This window comes from Echeneis naucrates, chromosome 3 (assembly GCF_900963305.1).
Source record: "Echeneis naucrates chromosome 3, fEcheNa1.1, whole genome shotgun sequence".
NCBI classification, from domain to species: Eukaryota; Metazoa; Chordata; class Actinopteri; order Carangiformes; family Echeneidae; genus Echeneis; species Echeneis naucrates.
In genome coordinates, this window is record NC_042513.1 from 7,158,637 (window position 1) to 7,179,369 (window position 20,733).

The 20,733-nt window shown below is 39.3% G+C and overlaps 3 protein-coding genes across 4 annotated transcripts; 2 read left to right on the plus strand and 1 right to left on the minus strand.

Moving 5' to 3' along the window:
* Positions 1–1,579: 1,579 nt before the first annotated feature.
* Positions 1,580–10,332, plus strand: ace2 (angiotensin I converting enzyme 2). Of its 2 annotated transcripts, none has more exons than XM_029498206.1 (18): positions 1,580–1,768; positions 1,900–2,058; positions 2,141–2,234; positions 2,783–2,926; positions 3,372–3,487; positions 3,960–4,065; positions 4,249–4,346; positions 4,471–4,643; positions 5,355–5,581; positions 6,663–6,807; positions 6,916–7,014; positions 7,343–7,465; positions 7,646–7,828; positions 8,090–8,171; positions 8,322–8,419; positions 8,538–8,654; positions 9,404–9,598; positions 9,687–10,332. In XM_029498206.1, the coding sequence occupies exons 1-18, from the start codon at positions 1,580–1,582 to the stop codon at positions 9,781–9,783; spliced, it is 2,445 nt and encodes an 814-aa protein (XP_029354066.1). In that variant the 3' UTR covers positions 9,784–10,332. The 2 variants fall into 2 exon arrangements, with proteins under 2 accessions (XP_029354066.1, XP_029354067.1); XM_029498207.1 differs by having other exon boundaries at positions 7,646–7,824; positions 8,113–8,171.
* On the minus strand, positions 10,095–14,777 carry LOC115040989 (uncharacterized). The gene is made up of 7 exons (XM_029498208.1): positions 14,737–14,777; positions 14,506–14,624; positions 13,484–13,580; positions 12,534–12,894; positions 11,663–11,794; positions 11,396–11,535; positions 10,095–11,038 (listed from the first exon to the last, which is right to left on the minus strand). The coding sequence occupies exons 1-7, from the start codon at positions 14,764–14,766 to the stop codon at positions 10,817–10,819; spliced, it is 1,101 nt and encodes a 366-aa protein (XP_029354068.1). The 5' UTR covers positions 14,767–14,777; the 3' UTR covers positions 10,095–10,816.
* A 1,144-nt stretch (positions 14,778–15,921) lies between these two features.
* Positions 15,922–20,311, plus strand: LOC115041377 (uncharacterized). The gene is given in 11 exon segments (XM_075353362.1): positions 15,922–15,983; positions 16,428–16,641; positions 16,997–17,190; positions 17,290–17,505; positions 17,852–17,945; positions 18,018–18,227; positions 18,449–18,582; positions 18,694–18,933; positions 19,536–19,697; positions 19,866–19,955; positions 20,056–20,311. Coding segments are annotated over 10 exon segments (1,725 nt in total). The 5' UTR covers positions 15,922–15,983; the 3' UTR covers positions 20,227–20,311.
* The last annotated feature ends 422 nt before the right edge of the window (positions 20,312–20,733 follow it).

Below are 20,733 nucleotides of genomic sequence, written 5' to 3' on the forward strand. Positions count from 1 at the left end.
AAAGCACCTCTTTGTGATTAATTTGTGGGATCAACAACACATATTTCCCTTGAGGCTGTAGGATGTTAATCTGGCCAACAAATAAAGCATCAGCAGTTTGAGTTGTACAACATAAGGGGCTGATTTCTAAAGCTGCAGTGTTATTCCATTGGTTCTCTTCTTGTGTTTCCACACAGAGCGACTCCTGAGCTGCAGTAGGATGATAACACATGGAGAGAATCACATTCTTAAAAGCAGTTTTTTGGTTCGGAAATAACTTTTTTTAAACTCACTCAGTTCTGCGTCTTGCTTCAGGAGGAGGGACAACTATAGCAGCCACAAATGCTTGTACATGTGGGCATGTGAATGTTGTCTATCAACAAACAGATTGGTAAAAATGTAAATTTATCCTTTACTGAGGAGGATTTTTCCGACCTTTGCCACAGGGTGACACTGTTGTATCAGGTTAGTGTCTGGGGATGTCATGCGAGGGCCATGAATGAATTTGAATCTCTGATGGAAACATGATGATGGTACTAAAACAACATATAAATGCATTAATGAATCCAAAAGCAAGCTGGTGAGTGTTAACCTGAGGAGTGAATCAGTGAGCTGAGGCCAGAGTCTGAAAGATTTACTGAACTGGTTTGTTACTGCTGGATACCAAAACAATTCTGATTGTTTTACACGTTATTATTTTACTGATGTTTTTGGATTAATGGTTGGTTTATAAAAGAAGAAGAGTGCTGAGTAATCTCTTGCTGGCAATAAATCTATAAGTAAAAATAAACCTTGCTCCTTATTGCTGATTTTTTTATCAGCACTGTGGTGTATGACTTGCAATTTGTATGTTGCTCGGAAATCCAGCTGCCCATGATAAGAAAGTACTAAGAAAGCGGGAGAGTGCTCTGATTGTATATTTTATGATTGTATTGACTTTATTTTACACATTATTTTATTAGAACTTTCTTCATATTGGAAGTTTGATGTTTTGAATTAACAAAATCCCCCAAACGTAAAGGAAAAGAAAACAAGATCAAATATCCAAATCTTTTAAGAGAATAAGCAAAATTCCACCAATTGGGTTAGGGTTAGAAGCCATGAGATGAAATGAGTTTAAGAAGAAAATAAAAAAAAAAAAGTTTGATGATTTTTAAGTTTATATAAGAAGTTTAGTTTATATAAGTTTTTAATATATGTTTTTTTAATGAAGTGCCATGGTTGCTTTGCTTTCCTGTTCATAAAATCAGGCTTTTAATTTTATGCCTAAAGATTTCGATTTGCGCTCCAATGTCAGTAGTCAACAGAAACAATTTATCAAGAGAGATTATGCACTCATTCCAAGCAAATGCCACTGCACACCTTTTCAGATGAGATTATGTTTCTATTTTCAGACTGATAATGTATCAAAGCATCATAGAGACTCCCACGGCTCAGTGATGTTGACTACCTGTAAATGAAAACTCAGATAAACCCTCAGTTATGGCTCTGCTGTCCAAAGGCCAAGGCAGCATTGAAGGTTACTGAAACAGTATAACAGTACAGTGTCCCTCCTCCTCAGAGTTAGTTTGTGTAAGTGGATGGAACTGAAGCAGTCAACATGTCTGCTAGGATTTTTTTCACATTGCTTGCTGTGTCCTTTACTGTTTCTGCTCAGTCAGACTTGGAGACCAAGGCCAAGGAATTTCTGAAGAGGTTTGACGAAGAGGCCACTAAGCGTATGTACAATTATTCCCTGGCATCATGGGCCTACAACACCAATATCACAAAGGAGAACTCAGAAAAACTGGTAAGCACTATGGAAACATCATAAGGTTGCCCAAATATGTTTGTCATGTTGTTCAACAAAGTAAAAAAAAAAAAAAAAAAAGGTGCAGGGGACATTTACATATTTGATGCATCTGTTTTTATTTTCTATAGTCAGAAGAGGGGAATGTCTGGAGCAAATTTTACACACAGATGTCACAGGAGGCCCAGAACTACCCCATCGACCAGATCAAGGATCCAGAAATCAAATTACAGCTCATCTCCCTGCAAGACAAAGGAGCTGGTGCTCTAACCCAGGACAAAGCTGCATATGTAAGACAACTGCCTCACACTCAATTATTATCATCATTTCATCTTCAACACTCACTTTTTTTTCTTTTCCATGGGTTTTCAGCTGAGTAAGATCATGGGCGAGATGAGCACAATCTACAGCACGGCCACAGTTTGTCTGATCGACGACCCTCTTAACTGTCAGACTTTGGAGCCAGGTACTCTCTGTTACGCAGGGCCACTTGGTAATGTGGCTGCCTTCCTTCTGTCAGGCAAAGTTAGACAAAGCAGTTTAAAATTAACATGCTCACAGACAACTTATAAGTATAGTTTTTGAACTAGATAAGATCTTGTAATCCTCTGTGTATGCCATCATGATATTCAGCTCTTTAAATACTAAAGCGATTTAAATTCAGGTTCAGTGGGATGTTTCCATCAGTAATAACTAAAAAACATTTAACCAAGTGTAATTTGACGTTACTTCCACTTGGCTATTTCTATTTTATAGTTCTTTATACTAATCCTCCCTTATCATTTCAGAGTTAAATTAGTTTTGAAACAATGTTTTTTATAAACATTATCCAATAAAAATATAATCTATCATAACATTTATATACTTAAGTAAAGCACAAGTGCCTCATAACTGCTTAAGTGCTTGTTTTAGTACAAACATTCATTCATTATTTAATTTTACTGACTCGTTTAAAGGGCTATTATTTGAGACCGTTGTCCTGTGTCATTGACTAGTGTGTTCCTCCATTTACAGGCCTGGAACACGTGATGTTCAACAGCAGAAACTACTCTGAGCGGCTGCATGTGTGGGAGGGCTGGAGGAGAGAAGTGGGGAAGAGGATGAGGCCTCTATATGAAGATTATGTGGAACTTAAGAATGAAGCCTCTGTACTAAATGGTGATACATCCAAAGGAAAATATGCCACTTGTATGAATATTGTTGCAAGGATGTATAATATTGAGGATGGCGATCTCAGTCTAAGAGCTTTTGTTACTTTCTGATACAAACTGAATGCAGCTTGAATAACTATCCATTTCACACAGTCTGGTTAAAACATTTCAGCCCAGGGTATAAAAGAACTGCACAGATTGAAACGAATACTGTAAAATGTCGATTTTAGACAATGCCTGGTTAGACAGAAGTGAAAACATTCAGTTATTGCATATAATTGATCCTCCTGAGAGCTTCTACTAACCCAGGTTATAAATGTGGTCTAGCACATTCTAGCACTATCATAACACCTGACCCTGCTCAAATGAGACCATTCAATTAAAAAAAATAAAGAAAAAAGAAAAGTCCACAGAGAATAATTTTTTTTTTCCTCTGACACAAACACATTCAGGTTTTAAGGACTACGGAGCTTACTGGAGATATAACTATGAGACCATTGAGGAGGACCAGAAGTACAGATACACCCGCGATCAGCTGATGGGTGATGTCCATTCAATATATGAGCAGGTGCGTCTGATATCCATCCATGCTACTCTATGGATTTGCCTCTGTGTTTGATGTTTTGTGTAAATGTATTGATCTATATAATAAAATGTTCTTTGAGTTAAAACAAAATTCTCCTTACTCACATCTCTGATATTTACAAACAGGACAGTTTATCACATGTGGTTCAATCCAAACACCACAGAAACCTGCCGTCAGGGGTTTTTGAAAGGCCGTGGCACCCTCCTAAACTGATCTTGCTTATGTTCGTTAATATCTTTCACAGTGCGTGACTAACCATCTTTTCTTTTTGAGAAGAAATTATAGCTTATGCTTACTATCCGAGCTACAAATGTACAGTTGCAATTTGCTGGAGAAAAAAATGCCGTACTTCAGGAACTACAACCTTCAATCTTGCCATCTATTTCCGATAAAAAGAGAGAGCCTTTAAAATACATGACATCGGTTCACAACAGTAGTTTATGGTTTTTCACAGATCATGCCATTATACAGGGAGTTGCATGCCTATGTGCGAGCCAAGCTCATGGACGTCTACCCAGGATACATTGACTCCCAAGGACCTCTGCCAGCGCACTTGCTGGGTATGTTGAGGATTTTGTTCAGCGCCATTTGCTATTGATATTCATCATGTGAAAAAACAAAGAACAAGTTTTACAGCATCATGAGATTTGCTTTCCTAACATAGAACACTCAAAATTCATCTCAGTGTCTTCCTAAGAGAGCATCAAGTGAAAAATAGCTAATCTTTTGTGGTAATTGTTTAGGTGACATGTGGGGGAGATTCTGGACCAATCTGTACCCTCTGTGTGTCCCCTATCCTGAAAAACCAGATATTGATGTCAGCAAAACTATGGTCGAAAAGGTACAAACTATGTAATTGATCCTGTTAATTTATCTATTATAAATGAAATGGAAAAGATTTTAAAGTCTGATCTGTTTGGAACTAAAATAATGAACCAAATTCAAAACTTCACTGTGAATGTCAGGGCTGGACTGAGCTTAAGTTTTTCGAGGAAGCAGAGAAGTTCTTCATGTCCGTGGGCCTGTACGAGATGAGGGAAAACTTCTGGAACAACTCCATGTTTGTAAAGCCCGATGATGGACACAATGTGGTCTGTCACCCGACAGCCTGGGACATGGGAAACAGAGAGGACTTTAGGTAGGATACTATTTTTCTTTGTTTGTTTAAAATCGTGGGTTTCAGTGAATACAAACATGTAGAACAATGTTGAGACCAGTATTTTTGGTTCGGGTTAGAAACGAAATGAGAGGGGGAAAAAAAAATCTGTATTTTTTTATTTTTTTTTATTTTGTGCGTTTTTGCAGTTTTGTTGACAACTAAAAACCTTTACACTGATTTAACTTGAAGACTTTTTACAGCTGTTGGAGATGATTCATTTAATTTTGTGCTGAGCTCAGAAGTATAATCTGATTGTAGATCAGTACACAAGAGTCATAAATGTGAACTTGCTGGAATAATTATCTTGACCAACCTCTGAGTCACTCTTTTCTGCTGATAAAGATAGACAAAGTCTTGTTGTAAAATATTAATCTGTATTTGTGTTACGAAGAATTCTGCAAAAAAAAAAAAACAAACAGAACAAAACTATAAAAAAATGAAACTTTTCTGGCTCCTGAAGCATCCATTTGTCTTAAAATGGTTTACTAAAGTGAAATGCCCATGAAACCATGTTATTAGCCTCATATTTGATCTTTCTATAATTTTATTGTTCATTTTATCTGCCTCAGCAGGTCTGATAGTAATTGCAACGGCTGTTTTATTGCTGCAGTTATTTGATATGGTATCATGTCACGTGTGTATCAAATAATATAACCCATGTCAGCAATGCTTCTCCTGTGATTTCTTTAGGATCAAAATGTGCACCAAGGTCAACATGGAGGATTTCCTCACAGTGCACCATGAAATGGGCCACAACCAGTACCAGATGGCTTATCGCAACCTGTCCTACCCCCTAAGGGATGGAGCCAATGAGGGCTTCCACGAGGCTGTGGGAGAAATCATGTCCCTCTCTGCTGCAACACCCAAACACCTGCAGAGCCTGGATCTCCTGCCTGCCGACTTCACCTATGACAATGGTACTACTGACGGTTTTAGCTAACAAGAGGATTTCCAAACCAAGAACCATTCATTTGAAAAACTTTAAAGCTTCTAAAATCAATACTTTTATTAAAAGAAAAGATAATGACGATAATTATCAGACTCTTTAGATTGCCCTCGCAATATGGGAGTTTTTAGCTCACCGGTTTCCACCGGCAGGAAACGGTTTTCAACAAATTGAAACTAAAAACCTGCTGTTCAGTACATGCGCCACAGCAGAAAGACAGATATTATCTTCAGGAGTTAGTGGAGCAAAAAATAAGAATAAAGTAAATATTGAACTTGAATTCAACAGGTTGTTCTGTTTGTTAGCAACTGAGGTCCCCATATTGGTCACCCTGGACAGGTCACCAGTCCATGACAGGGCCAACACACAGAGACAGACAGAGACCAACAACCACTCACACTCACACTCACACCTACAGACAGTTTAGAGTCACCAGTTAACCCAAACATGATGTCTTTGGACGGAGGGAAGAAACCCACACAGAGAGGCCTCAGGCCGGGAACTGAAACCATGACCTTCTTATTGTGGGGTGACAGTGCTAGCTCCCATATATGCACCATTCAAATTAAAATGTTTATGAGAAAATATGATCAGAAAATGATTCTTCGATATTGCTGGGAATCAGGAATGAGGAAATGAGAGAATGCAAGCACATGTGCAAGAATAATTGAATCAACACGTTGATCAGTTTCTAAAACTCCTGAGCTCACCCCACAACCTTCTTATTGTGGGGCACCTTAATGCTGCTGTTTGTCCCCCAGTTGGTTCCAACTAAAGTCTAAAACCAAGAATAGAAATGCTTTGGGAACCGGTACACGCATATAATCTGAATGAATTAGAGAATTTAATACTGATGGCTTGCAAGACAAAAGTAACCTGAATCAGGGCTACATGATGTGCACATCACACCTGTAGTCAGCTGTTTACTTCTGCTAAATAGACATTTGCTTTGATGCTCCAGTAAAGTGTCAGAGAGTAATAAAGTCTGACATTAGTGTCCTGCAGTCAGCTGTGAAACCACATTATATAAATATATACTTTTTGTCTTTCAGAAACAGAGATCAACTTCCTGCTGAAACAGGCTCTCACCATTGTGGCCACACTGCCATTCACATACATGTTGGAGAAATGGAGGTGGGAGGCATTTGCTGGGAATATCACTGAGGATGAATGGATGAAGAAGTGGTGGGAAATGAAGTAAGCATAGACGTATATGATGCAACTGTAAACGATCATCTGGACAAAATACAGATGGATTTCAGTGGATCTGTATGTGTCAGTGCTGACTGTCTGATGTCATAACAGGAGGGAGATGGTCGGGGTGGTGGAGCCTGTGCCAAGAGATGAGACTTATTGTGACCCTCCTGCTCTGTTCCATGTTTCTGGAGACTATTCTTTTATCAGGTAACACTCCTTCTGTAAAGACGCACTTCAGGGATATAAAAGCACAACACGTAACTCCCGTGACTTTGAGTCGAGATAGTCTAATCAGTTTCGCGGAGAGTTAGATTTTCCATTTTGTCTGTTTTGATTTAGCAAGATATGTTAAATCCTTAGGGTGCATGCTCTGAGGAGAACAGCATTACCGCTGTATACATGTGCTGTTTCAGCTCCAATTGCAGTTTAAGGTTTTCTACAATATATCTGTTCCTGACAAATTCATAGTGCTCTCCAGTTTTTTTCTTTGTCACCATGGTTATGTGTGTGTGTTTGTGACATGTTGTGAATGTAGGTACTTCACAAGAACCATCTACCAGTTTCAGTTCCAAAAAGCGCTCTGCAAAGCGAGCGGTCATACAGGCGCCTTGTCTACATGTGACATTACAGGCTCTACAGCTGCAGGAACCAAGCTGAGGTACAAACAACTCCCTGTTTCTCTTAAATAAAAAACTGTACTTTTGTTTGAATATACTTACAATCTGCAGAGAAATGATCTCATACTGCATCGCATTATATTACAATTGGTGCACTGGTATAAATGTAGGTGTAATTCATCATCATTATTATTGTTTATTGTTTAATATTTTTCTGCTAGGAACATGTTAGAGCTAGGAAGGTCCCAGTCATGGACCAGGGCTTTGGAAACAATAGCTGGTGATGTTAAGATGGATGCTCGCCCTCTGTTGGACTATTTTGAAAAACTTTATGACTGGCTGAAGGCGGACAACATCAATCATAAGAGGCATGTTGGCTGGAAGACAGATATAGATCCATGTGAGTATGAACAATTATTACCACCATTTCTGTTTAATCCATACAAAACCCAAATGAAATAATGTTCTTTACAACGTTTGTGTTGTTGTCACTAAGACATGGCTGATGGTAAGAACAATTCGTTTTTACACTTTGGTTTGGATACAAACCTATGAGGGTCAATTAAACCCCTTTGAGCCACATAATCTGCATTAATGGACTATGAATGAAGTATTGTCATAACACAAGTTACTTTTAAGGCCATGAAAAAATGTCATGGATCAAGGGTGTTTTCATGTCAAATTACAGATTCGGTATATGCCATTAAAGTGAGACTGAGTTTGAAGGCCGCCTTGGGTGATAATGCTGTGAGTACTATTCATCATTACTCGAGGTGTTTTGACTGTAGGGTTACAATAATTGATTGCGCTTGAAATAAAAGGAATTTCGCAGCTTTAAAGTGAATTTCAGTGGGTTTGATATAATGGAAAACATTAATAAACTCACGTTTCTTTCAGTATTCCTGGAATGCCAACGAGATGTACCTCTTTAAGGCCAACATTGCGTATGCTTTGAGGCAGTACTATGAGCAAAAGAACCAGACTCTTCCCTTCACGTCAGTATCAGTCGCATCAGCCTTGGACTGAAACACTGAAGAAACCTTGATTTCCTGTGACTTTCTTTTAGTACCACATTTGTTTGAGGTTGTTTTTCTGTTTCTGTTCTGCCTGTAGATCAGAGAACATCCACACTTATAACCTAACCTCCAGAATCTCATTTTACACTGTGGCCACCAACCCAGCGAATCCCTCCACATATATCCCAAAGGACGATTTGGTTGCTGCCATTCGGTGAGGAACAAGTTGAATTTTATTACATACTCCAAACAGTGCAGTACACTTCTCTTGTTTTATCCTTCATCTTTCAAACCTTTTCCTCAGCAGCTTGTTGATCATCATATACCTGCAAAACTAAGAATTACATACACCCTTAGATATTAGATGAGGTACAATACACCCTGGACAGGTTGCAAAACTGTGGCAGGTCTGACTTGTAGAGGCATACAACCATCCTCACTCAAACTCAAGCCGACACTTGTACAAGCATGTCTTTGGAGTGGAGGAGGGAGAACTTGCAAAACCCCACCCTAATTCTGGGGTTTGGACCTGGGAGGCATTAACCATGCTACCATGCTGCACATACATAGAAATTAGTGCAAATACAAATGTTAGCATGTCACGTCAGCTGCTATTGCTGTATAATTTTACTCAGACTTTTATCAAATCAAATCAGATTTATTTATACAGCGCCAATTCAATTCAATCAAAGCACTTTACATATAGAGCAGGTCTAGACCAAACTCTTTATAAAGTGATTTAAAGAGACCCAACAGATCCCCTGATGAGCAAGCACTCGGTGACAATGCTAAGGAAAAACTTCTTTTAAGAGGCAGAAACCTCGGACAGAACCAGGCTCGGGGGGGGGGGGGCGACTGGTTGGGTTGAGAGTGTGATATTTATGTTATTGTTACATATTTAAGTCCAAGTGCTTTAAGGTATGAGCGATAATAAATATTCCCATTTTCTATATTGATCACCAGGTTGTCCCGAGGCCGAATAAATAATGCCTTTCAGTTGGATGACAAGACGCTAGAATTCATTGGTATCCCAGCAACAATTGCCCCTCCTGTGGAGCAGCCAGTGGAGGTGTGGCTTGTGGTGTTTGGCGTGGTCATGGGAGTTGTGGTGCTATTGGGTGTCTACCTTGTTGTTTCTGGTGCCAGAGACCGTAAGAGGTGAGTTTGGCTTTGAGGCTCATTACTGGTCCATTGGACCGATTTCCTACATAACTGAAACACAATGTATTCATTTCTGTGTCCGTAGGAAATCTACAGGGGAGGAAAACCCCTATCAACCAACCATTGAAGGACATGTAAACAAAGCCTTTGATGAAAGTGATGATCAACAAACTGGATTGTGATTGAGCAAAGTGCAGAGGGAAGCAGTCGTCAGTCCTCTTTTGAAATGGTCACAATCACTGTCAAAGAATAGGAGAGCAGAAATTCATTTTATATGGCCTTTGCAGTATAAAATCCACATAACCAAATGTGCATATGTGTATATGTTTTAGTTGGCTTCATCATTATTGTAGTATACTTGGTATACCTACATGTGAACACGGTTAAGGTGTGCTTCTGTGATAAACGATCATTGAAGCGGTAGAAGTATGTTAACATTACATTATCATTAACATGCAAATAACTATATTTAAGTTTATTTTACTATTTTATTTTGATATACCATCAAGACCATTTAATTAGCCTTTTTGTAGACATAGTGAACCCTTTTCCTCTTGTAATAATGTGATAGCTTTTAATATACTTTAAATAAAACATAACACATTAAACTTGAAATATGGAAAGAAAATGACAATGTGTGTGGATACAAATCATGTTCATTTTGGATGGTAATTCTGTTTATTTGTTACACATTTTATTGGGTGACAGATGATTAAAATCATTCAGAATTAAATAAATCCATTGTTAACTGGATTCATGTACATAGTTTATATGATACATACATTAGCTTACATCTCATAATAATTTCAAACATTAGACAGTGTTGAAAAAATAAAATTGTCAAATATTTTAATACTTAATTTTTAATGAACGCTACACACAAAATATTCATGGCTGTAAAAAAAAAAAAAAAGTTTACTTAACACAAAAGTAATAATTATTGAATATGTTGTCACCTATCTGAACCTGGACCACACATATATATACACATACACACACAAATATTTTGACCTACACATAGCTGTATGATACATATCTACGCACTTCTGCAATGGCAGAATTTGACACAGTGACCTTGATATCTTTAATGGGCTCAAACAAATGAGCTCCTCAAATGGTTTTGTTAGCTTCAACGCAATTTTCAAGTCTCACATGTAAAATGACCAATAGAACTGACTCGACTAAGAAATGGGATTGCAGCTGAGGAAAAAGACATTACTTCTGAATGATGAAGAGGAATGAGTGCTCTTCCTGTTGTCCATCCAGCATTTCCATCTTCACCCCTGAGTCCGTGTTGAGAATCTGCATGAACCATCCGCGGTGCAGCACTGACTCAAACTTTGTGTGATTTGTGCGGTTGGTCTTCATGTAGAAGACGAAGGAGAGGGTGTCGTGATCAGTCTTGAAGATCTGCTTCAGCCTTTCCTTCTCACATGTCTACAAGACAAAAGTACCAACAATCTAGCAATCAACTTTTTTAACTTGCATTTAAATTAAAAACAAAACAATTTCACATCATTAGTTTTGATCATCTACGATGCAGATTTAGCATCCCCTTACACATGCTTTCCTAAAGCAGTGGTAGGGTGGGCTTGACAGCCGCTGAATCTTTTTGAACGTTGAATTTGGTGGAGCGTATTTTAACAGTTTTTGCCTGTTGAGCCGTTTTAGATGTTACTTCCATGATGTGCATATGATGTACAAGTGAAAACTGCGGATATGCAGAAACAACAGAGCACCAAAGGTCTTTCTTGTGGCTGTGAGACAAGTTAGTGTTCAGTCAGTAATTGTTACCTCCACTTGTAGGAACACCCGTTCTCCCTCCTTGCAGCACCTGAGGAAGCAATTGGAGTGGGTAAAATTTAGCACCACTGGTATTCCTTTGAAAGGACTCCTGAGCATGGTGGACTTGTAGTGGTAGATGGTGATGTTCTCTAAACACACAAAAACAAATAAATACAAACAGAAAAATAAATTAAAATCTTTTTTTTTTTTTTTTTTTCCCCCACAAATAATTTCCACCAGTAGATTGCACTTTGTACCATGTTCTGAATGACAAACCTGGATTTGATGATGTGTAGAGGGTTTTCTGAGAGCACAGGCTTCTGAGGTACTGGTGGGTAGCCACATGTTCCACGCTGATGTTCACCCGTTCAACCTTGTCCTTTTTATAAATGCCACTTCCTCTCGGCACTGAAAGTGATAGAGGGCAGTTAAGCAACTGATAAAATCTTATCCGCTTCATTAGAAAAAGGATCCACAGTTATGAATTCCTTTCTCACCACTGCATCTGTTTGAAGAGAGATGCACAGAACATTTGTGAGGTACTGTACGAGGTTTAGCTAAAATACCTGTTCATGAAGGGGTCAAATTAAACAAATACAATGTGCTGCTTGTTGCATCCAGCAAACATACAGTATGTTAACATAATAAGATTTTGCGATTAGGTTTTTGCAGGAAAATTCAGTTACTATTACATCATGGGTTTTTTTTTTATATGACTGGGGTAAACATTTGCTATGTGTAATGTATGATACTGAAGTACCATTTTGAGTTTTTCATTAATTCATTAGTATCATTAAAACTTATGACCTATTTTTTCATAAATTCTTCATATTTACATAACATTTTCACATGAGGGTACTCTATGTGATGAAATTTGTATGGTAATATATATAAAACTGGCCTTTTTCTGTAAAATAACTACTTTACTTTTAATATAAAGAACATCTGAGTTAAGTGCACCTTTTCTTGTAATGTAGTATTTTCAAATGGTTGTATCAATACTTTTACTATGAATACATCTTCAGTTGTTGGGTTTTTATAAAATAGACCATATTTGATCAAATTTAGTTTGTTCTAGTGACCAAATTTTATTTCACATTTTCATTGAGAGGAGAGGAGAGGAGAGGAGAGGGGGAATCCTTCTCACCTAGCGTCACTGTGCTGGATTCTGCCACCATGACAACATCATTATAGGTGCATTCTGCCTTGTGACATCCCTGACAGGGACTCTTTGGGTTGCAGGCCCTCCCTTTCACCACAGAGATGCTGGTCTTCTTCATGGCAACGATGAGCAGATCCCTTTTATCTTCATTTACAACTTCACAAACATCGTCTCGCTGATCATCTTGTTTCCCTCCATCGTCATCTTCCTCTTTGTTTCCCTCCTCCCTCATCATCTCCATGCTGAAATGGAGAGTTGTGGACTCTTTGGAGACAGGATGTAAAAATTCCTCATCCTTTGAAGGCTGCTCATCACGCTGCTTTGTCCTGACCACCTTGTGCACTTTCTAAAATGACCAGAATGAGAGTCAAAAGCAACACAGGTTGTGTCAGACTCAGCACTGATGCTTTTGTCTAACATGGTGTGACAATTCAACCTTAAACCTTAATATAAAAAGATGTCATTTAAACCTCAACATTTGATTTCATACAGGCTACATACACAGCCTAAAATAATTAGCCCTTTTAACTATCTACATCATTGATACTTAATATACTCTACCCAGCCTTGCCTCCCCCCGTGTCTCTCTCTCTCTCTCTCTCTCTCCCCCCCCCCCTCTCTCTCTCTCCCCCCCTCCCCACCCCACCTGCTCAACCCAACTGGTCGTGGCAGATGCCACTTTCGCCAAGTGCTTCCTCATCGGGGGATCTATTGGGTCTAGACTCTAGACCGACTCTATATGTAAAGTGCCTTGATGTAACTTTGTAATGATTTGGTGCTTTATAAATAAAACTGATTAGATTTTATTTGGTTTGATTTAGATATTCACTAAGTTAGAGTGAAGTGAGTTTCTCTCACTGAAGTAGAACAGAGAATGAAGGCTTAAAGAGAAATTCAATGATGAAGATGATCGGTGTGTAAGGTCGTGAACTCACCAACATTGGATTACCCTCAGCTATCAACTGTGCTAACTCCTCAGGTGTGATGGCCTCCAGATCCATGCTGTTGATTTGCATCAGCTTGTCTCCTTTCCTGCAGTGTTTTTTGAATTTGGAAAGATAAAACATTTGGTACATCTACACCCTATTATAACCTCACTAGGAAGTGGTTGTACAGTTTGTTCTGCGTGAACTTTAAATTATGGATCAAAAGATTTTGATGACTTGTCTTCTCTGCTGCAAGGCCTTAGATTCCTTTTTCATGTTCTGTTTGATCCTTGTTTTGGATTATGTGCCATAACACAGAAACAAGTTTGACATATATATATATATATATATATATATATATATATATATATATATATACTGTCACATCTTTGTTTTTTCTTAATGTTCTTTGTGTTTTCCAGCATTGTTATTAAAAAAAAAAGTTTTACTTGCAGAATCCTTTGACTTTGGGTGATGTCAATTTGTCAATTAACTGATTTTGAACTTGAAAAATGCCATGACTACATTCATATTCTCTCACAAATTTCTTTCTGTGTTGTTGGGGGGTGCTGGAGCCAATGCCAGCTCACTCTGGGTGAGGGTGGGGTCACCCTGGACAGGTCAGCAGTCCATCACAGGGCCAACACACAGAGACAGACAGAGACCAACAACCACTCAGACCTACAGACAATTTAGAGTCACCAGTTAACCCAAACATGATGTCTTTGGACGGTGGGAGGAAACAGGAGCACCTGGAGGAAACCCAAGCAGGCACGGGGAGAGCATGCAAACTCCACACAGAAAGGCCCCCGGCTGGGAATCAAACCCACGATCTTCTTGTTGTGGGATCACAGTGTTAAGCACTGCCCGCCATGAATACATTGAAATAAAAATCATTGATTCACTTTTCTGTAACACACACAAAAAAAAAAAAGACTGGATACATTACAACAAGCTCTGAAAAAGAAACTGAGATAAAATATCTCCTGTTGAAAGCGAGTCTGATAAAAAGTTTTGAACTTGTGACGAACCTGACGAACATTTTTTCTCCAGTTGGATTTTTGTGCTTCACCACATCACCCACATCATACTGGTGCTTCCCCTCATGGATGTGGTGAATGATGAACACGCCTCCCTTAACTGTTGAATCCTGACATTTAGGAAGAAATACTAAATGTTTATATATACACAGTCATAACTTTTAGCACGCAGCTCATATTTAGCAGTGTTGGGTGTTAAAAACTCTTCTGTTTTTCACCCACCTTCTTATCCATGCTGCTGAGAGTGTCCATCTCTGGTAATGCTAAAAACTGAAAGTGACAACAGTGCTGGGAACAGTCTTTTAAAGCCTTCAGTGAGTTTGTGCTTCTGCTTTACAAAGGGAAGTGCTGCATCACAGCCATGGATTGGAAACTGAAGTCAGGAGAGGAAGTAAATGAAGATGATTTAACAAGAAATAAAAAGGGGACACAATGTGCAATTTTGCTAGAAAACAGAACTTGAAACAGCTATGGGGGAACAACAGGTGTGTGATTTTAATCATTCAAGTCACATATTTTCCCGCAAAAGTTTACTACGATAACTGACAGCAGCAGAGTTTGGAGTAACTAACTGACTTATTCTTCTTTTGTAGGAGGGACACTTCCTTTTTGCCTTTGTGTGTGTGTGTGCTTGTTTGTTTTGATGCATACTAACAGGAAGGCAACTTTTACTGTTACAAATTGGCATGACCACAAAATCCTGATGTTACAATCTGTCATAGGAGACACATGGAAACCACTAGAAAGAAAACTACTTCCTCAGCATTAGGGCAGTGCCAACAACATAAATTTAGTGAATGGTTCTACAAATAATCATCCAACTAGAAGTGGAAGAGACAATTAATGCTCCTTCACAAACTCTAATGCCCATTGTAATAGGAATTCATTATATACATATGAATAATAAAATCTATTTCTGAAACCATTACTTTGATCATTGGCTGGTTATGTTCAAGGCCATTTCTAGGCCAATCGTTGGTGGTGGCTTTTTATTTACACACACACACACACACACACACACACACACAAGATTGGTGTCAATAATCTTTTTTAACTCATAGCAGCAAAGCATACAAGTTGGTTTCTCGAAATGGTATTTAAAGTTGTTCATATTGCTTGGCTGTATACTAGACTATGAAATAAGGAAAAAGAAAATCCTGTTATGTTATAGCAGTGTGTGTGTGTGTGTGTACATGATTGTAAGCATAATTTGGTGCTGGGACAACACTTTTGCTATTTTGATGAGATGACCCGTGTTACTAAATTTATATTCACGCACACAGAAGCTATTCTCAGCTTTCCCAGTCAAGTCCAGCTAAATCTGTATACGCCGAGGTGGATTGAATTACATGAGAGGCACACGCCGCTGTCGCAAAATTTCAGGTCTTCACTGCAGTACGAGTTGAGGTATACACCACGTTTCCACAATCTCAGAAGCACGCACAACTCGACGGCCCAAACTTGACCAGGTACTGTAACACGATTAACTGTCACTACACACACATGAGATTCTGCATGACGTGCGGTGACGTAAAAGCAAATTATTAAATGTCAGATGAAGTTTTGCAACACTTTCATTTTAAATTTTCAGCTTTCGCAGAATTACAAAAATGACTCATATTTCTATGAGTCACTACAGCTCTGTACAGATAGAGCTCTTTCATCATTCTAACTTTTGCGAACACTAATGTATAAAATTCGGAGATACGTTATCAACTTGAACAGAAGTACAACTAAATAATATCAGGTTCATGACATGCTTTATGGTCCAGAATGAGAGTCGCCTTCTAGTTTAAGAACTCCTGTTTTGTATGAGAAACATAAAAAGGAAAACAAAAACTTTTTCCAAGTGCAGATTGAACTAAGCTCTGTATGGTCTGTGTAAATGCTCCTTGTCATTGCATGTGTTTCAGATGGGGATACTGGATGTGTTAGTAATAGGGGGTGGACCTCATGCCTTGACCCTGGCCAGCTTGTTGTCCCGTCCTAACACTGACCCAGATTCAGACTCTGGGCATGACTCACTGCTCTCCCGATCCTACTTGGACCCTCTGAGGTCGCAGACAAACCCAGAAACATCCAACAGCAGATGCAACAATGGCAAAAAGAAGAAGAAAGCAACAACCGGTACAGTATGGTTGGCTTACTGAATCATGCTGAAGAGACACAATATATAATAATGGACTTCTCGTCCAAATTATAAAAGACTTCCGTTAGATCCCAGGACTTGTAAAATAGTTATGAACATTTTTGTTCTGATAAATAGCGGAACATTTAGTTTCACTTCTGTCGTTATTTTTGAATTGCTGAACAAATCTGAGATGTGTTTGGTGATTTGGAAGTCTGAAGTCAGGTTTCCTGAGTTTACTGATGAACACTCTTTCACCAATGTTACTACTTTATTCCTATTTTTATATGCACCAAAATCCTTTTGTTCCACTATGTGGCCGTACAATTCAGTCCATATGTTGTTTATGATTAGCCTCTGCAGGAACAACGCCGGAGGAGCAACCAGCAAAGTCAAATATATCAGGGAAGGTGGTTTGCCCCCAGCTGAATATCAAAGTGGTAGACTGCTATGGGGAGTGGGCGGCTCTGTGGGAGAGCCAGTTCACGGCCCTGAACATCCCTCACCTGCGCTCACACACTCTAGTGCACACAGACCCCCTCAATAAGGTACGAAAGCAAACAAATTACACTGAAGGAGAGGCCAGGAAGGTGTGTCTCCAGTGTGGTCATACACATTTGTGTGTGGGTGTATTTTTGTCTTGACAGAGGGCACTGCAGGAATTTGTAGTGAAGTCTGATCGTGCATCAGAGCTCCACTGCCTTCCAGACCAGGTTTATATTCTGGACGAAAATGCATTTTTTAACGACATGCGGCTCGGCAAAAAGGAGAGGAAACGACTTAACATCACCTCTACACTTAAGAAGAGTTTATCCTTCAGTCTGCCAGGAACCAAACTGAGTGTGGACTTCTTTAAAGATCAGGTTAGGATATTGTAGGACATTGCGTGTGTCTGTGTGTTCTGTCTGTTCTGGCATGTTTAAATTTGTGCTTGTATGAACCTTCATTTTTGTCTATTAGCTTTTCTCTCACTTGTCTTGTGCAAAAGGTGGTAATCTGTTTCTATATACACAATAAACATAAACACACACATAACACACATAAATCAAGTGGGGCTGTTCTGAGATCCCTGCTCAGACCAGACTAACAGTTAGGACTTATTTAGCTATACAGAAAGATATGGAATAATGACAACATTATTTCTAAAGCAGCATGAGAATCAAAATCTGAGGATTGCTTTTTCTTGAGTTGATGAATCTGAATGCACAGGTGCAAAGATACAATTTGGGCAAACTGCTGGTGAAGGGAACCGTAGAGCGAATCATCCCTGTTGTGGAGTATGAAGGAGAAAAGGAAGAAAACTGTTGTGTACAGGATTGGGAAACAGAGGGCGTGAAGGTGACGGAGGGAAAGGGAGATGGCACAAGGAAGAAAGTGAAGTATTTTCAAATCCAACTTCAAGAAGGCAGCATCCTTCAAGCTCAACAGGTCGTTATGGCAACAGGACCAACCCGTGCCCAGATGGCAAACACCCCGCTGTGGGTGAACAATATCGGTGAGAGCTACCCAGAGGAGCGTTTACAGCATACAGTGCACCTCATGCACCGCCTGCCAAATTCTGTGCAAGACCTCAGAGAGACAGGTTGTGAGAGACATAAAGAGACTTTTGGCGCTCAAGGTACGTCAGAAAAGTAAACAATGTCTAAGCATGTGACGAGCTGGAAGCATATTTGGTGCTGCTAAGCTAAATTGAATGCTTTAGTTTCACCTGCAGTTTCTGAGCTTCTGAAGACTGTAACTGTTTGATTCGCTCATCCACACTGCAGCACTTTTCTTTACCATTGCCTTATGCCTATGTGTGTGTAGAACTGTGTGTAGTTTGTGAGACAGGGCAGAGAGTAATGGTAGTTGGTGGAGGTCTGACCAGCGCTCATGTCGTCTCAATTGCCCTGCAGCAAGGTGCCAGCCATGTCACATGGGTCATGAGGAAGCACCTCCAGGTCTAGTGACTGTGTGGAACTGCATGTGGACCATCCTTGAAAAAATATCTGTTAATATGCCTGCCTGCTGCCTGCACCGTCCGTCTATCGGTCCGTCTGCTTCTTCTGCAGTTAAAACAGTTTGATGTGGGTGACGTGGAGAGTCTTGTCGGTCGTTACTCCCATGTGGAGCATGGGATCAAGATGGATGGCCACGCCTACCTACGGCAGTTCTACAGTGAACGGAGTCTTCACAAACGGCTGGCTATGATTCGGCAGGCGAGGAAAGGAGGGGCCGTCACCCCAGAGGCCTACATCCACCTCCAGCCGTTCATATTAAACGGGCAGGTGGATGTGAAGACGTACTGTCAGGTAGGCCATGTGCACCATACAACGCAGATACTGAGAGTGAAGTGAAAAGAAAACAAGTCTCTTATCTTGTTAATACAATTACGAAACTGCAAAATACGAATTGATGTGAATTGTAGTTTCTGCGATGAATACCCTGAAACTGTCATTCACTTATTTTGGCACTGCTCTGTTGATTCTGGCAGAGCTTATGTGATTTTGTTTGTGATAATATTAATACTAATTTTGTGTTGCTTTGGAAGAATGCAGTGTTTGGTCTCTTAAAATGATAATGCACAGACACATGATTAATTTTGTTCTTATAATGACCAAATAGAAAACCTTTGTTGCCTTTGATAAAGAAATCAAACAAAACATTCAGTCAATCTAGTGTATATATATATATATATATATATATATATATATATATGAGGTGATTTGGGATTCAATAAGGCACAAAAGAGTGATGCTGTGGATGATGAGGTAAGGTAAACTGAAGCAATTTGGAGATCTCAACAAGTCAGTTTAAGTTGTAAGCTGTTAATGGAACGACCTGAGTTAGGTCAGATAGCATGAAGTCTGGCGATGGTAACAAAAGGTGATTGAGTTCACCTGCAACTGTCCAGGTGAGCGAAGCCAGTTGGTGCTACAGGAGTCAGGCGTGGAGACTTTCTCTCACCACTGGGGAGGACTGGACAGGAGATATGATCTGGCTTGCCACCGGCTGCAAACTTGATGTGAAACAGGATCCGCTGCTTTCTGAGGTTATAAAGGAATTCCCAATTCAGGTCAGTTGAGCAGAAAAATATTGAATACATATGTTTATTCAGTTCTTTGTTAGAAAAAAAATAAATAAACAAGCAAAAATTAAGAAGTTTTAGATGTGTTCATTTTATGAACCAAGTCATGCTCTTGCTGATAGAGTGATGAAATGTGCCTGGCCTCTCTCCATGAAGGTGATAGATGGTTGGCCGTGCATATCAGACAGCTTACAGTGGGCCGAGGGCTGCCCACTTTATCTGATGGGGCAGTACACTGCTCTTCAGGTCAGGTCCACTATATAGTATTTAGTTGTGCAAAAATAGATCCTGTGCAAACTGTTTACAGATTCTATACATCCTCCACCTATTTTCTTTCCACCTGCAGGTTGGACCTCATGCAGTAAACCTGGCTGGTGGACAGGCTGCCAGCATGCGAATCGCCAAGGACATCCTGCGCCATCGGCAGCAGGACGATGAAGGCGTTTCTGACCTGAGTGGGGAGAAATGTAAAACAGAGGAGTATATTCAACAGATGCAAGGACTGTTGTGGCTTTAACGTCAAAGGAATTCTGTGAAGGGTCACTTACATCAGATGGATCTTCTTCTTTTTTCTCATACTGTGAAACAAAAATTCTAATAAATGCACGTTAAAGGTTTTTTTCACCTAAAATGCTAAATGCTGCATAACAAATGCCTGGCACAACTAGAGCTGAGAATCTAAAAGCACTTCTCATCTCATTACAGATAGGCATACTCCATATAATGCTGTTGATTGAGTGTTCATTTGAGTGTTCATTTAGTTTGTGAGTAGTATTTTTTGCTGTTGTTTGTTGCTGTCAGCATATTTAGATTAGATGAAAGTCCACTATTTCTCTCTGAACTGTGAGCTGTGGAGTTACAGGGTAGGTAGTAAGTCTAGGTTGACCACAACTAAAGATAAAGATGCCTGATGACTTAAATCTTATAAAAAAAAATGAAATATACAGTAAAATAATCTAAAACAACTTTTTAAAAGTGTATTTCAAAGACGATGTTTCAGAACTGGATAACAAGTACATTCTGA

Excerpts from the sequence above, each read along its gene's own strand:
- ace2 (XM_029498206.1), top strand. The coding sequence starts at position 1,580 with ATGTCTGCTAGGATTTTTTTCACATTGCTTGCTGTGTCCTTTACTGTT. Across the intron at positions 7,829-8,089 it reads ACAGATATAGATCCATGTGA|GGTGTTTTCATGTCAAATTA; the intron begins GTATGAACAATT and ends TCATGGATCAAG. Across the intron at positions 8,172-8,321 it reads CCGCCTTGGGTGATAATGCT|TATTCCTGGAATGCCAACGA; the intron begins GTGAGTACTATT and ends CGTTTCTTTCAG.
- LOC115040989 (XM_029498208.1), bottom strand. The coding sequence starts at position 14,766 with ATGGACACTCTCAGCAGCATGGATAAGAAG. Across the intron at positions 14,625-14,736 it reads TCAGCAGCATGGATAAGAAG|GATTCAACAGTTAAGGGAGG; the intron begins GTGGGTGAAAAA and ends CCTAAATGTCAG. Across the intron at positions 11,795-12,533 it reads ATCCAGCACAGTGACGCTAG|TGCCGAGAGGAAGTGGCATT; the intron begins GTGAGAAGGATT and ends TATCACTTTCAG.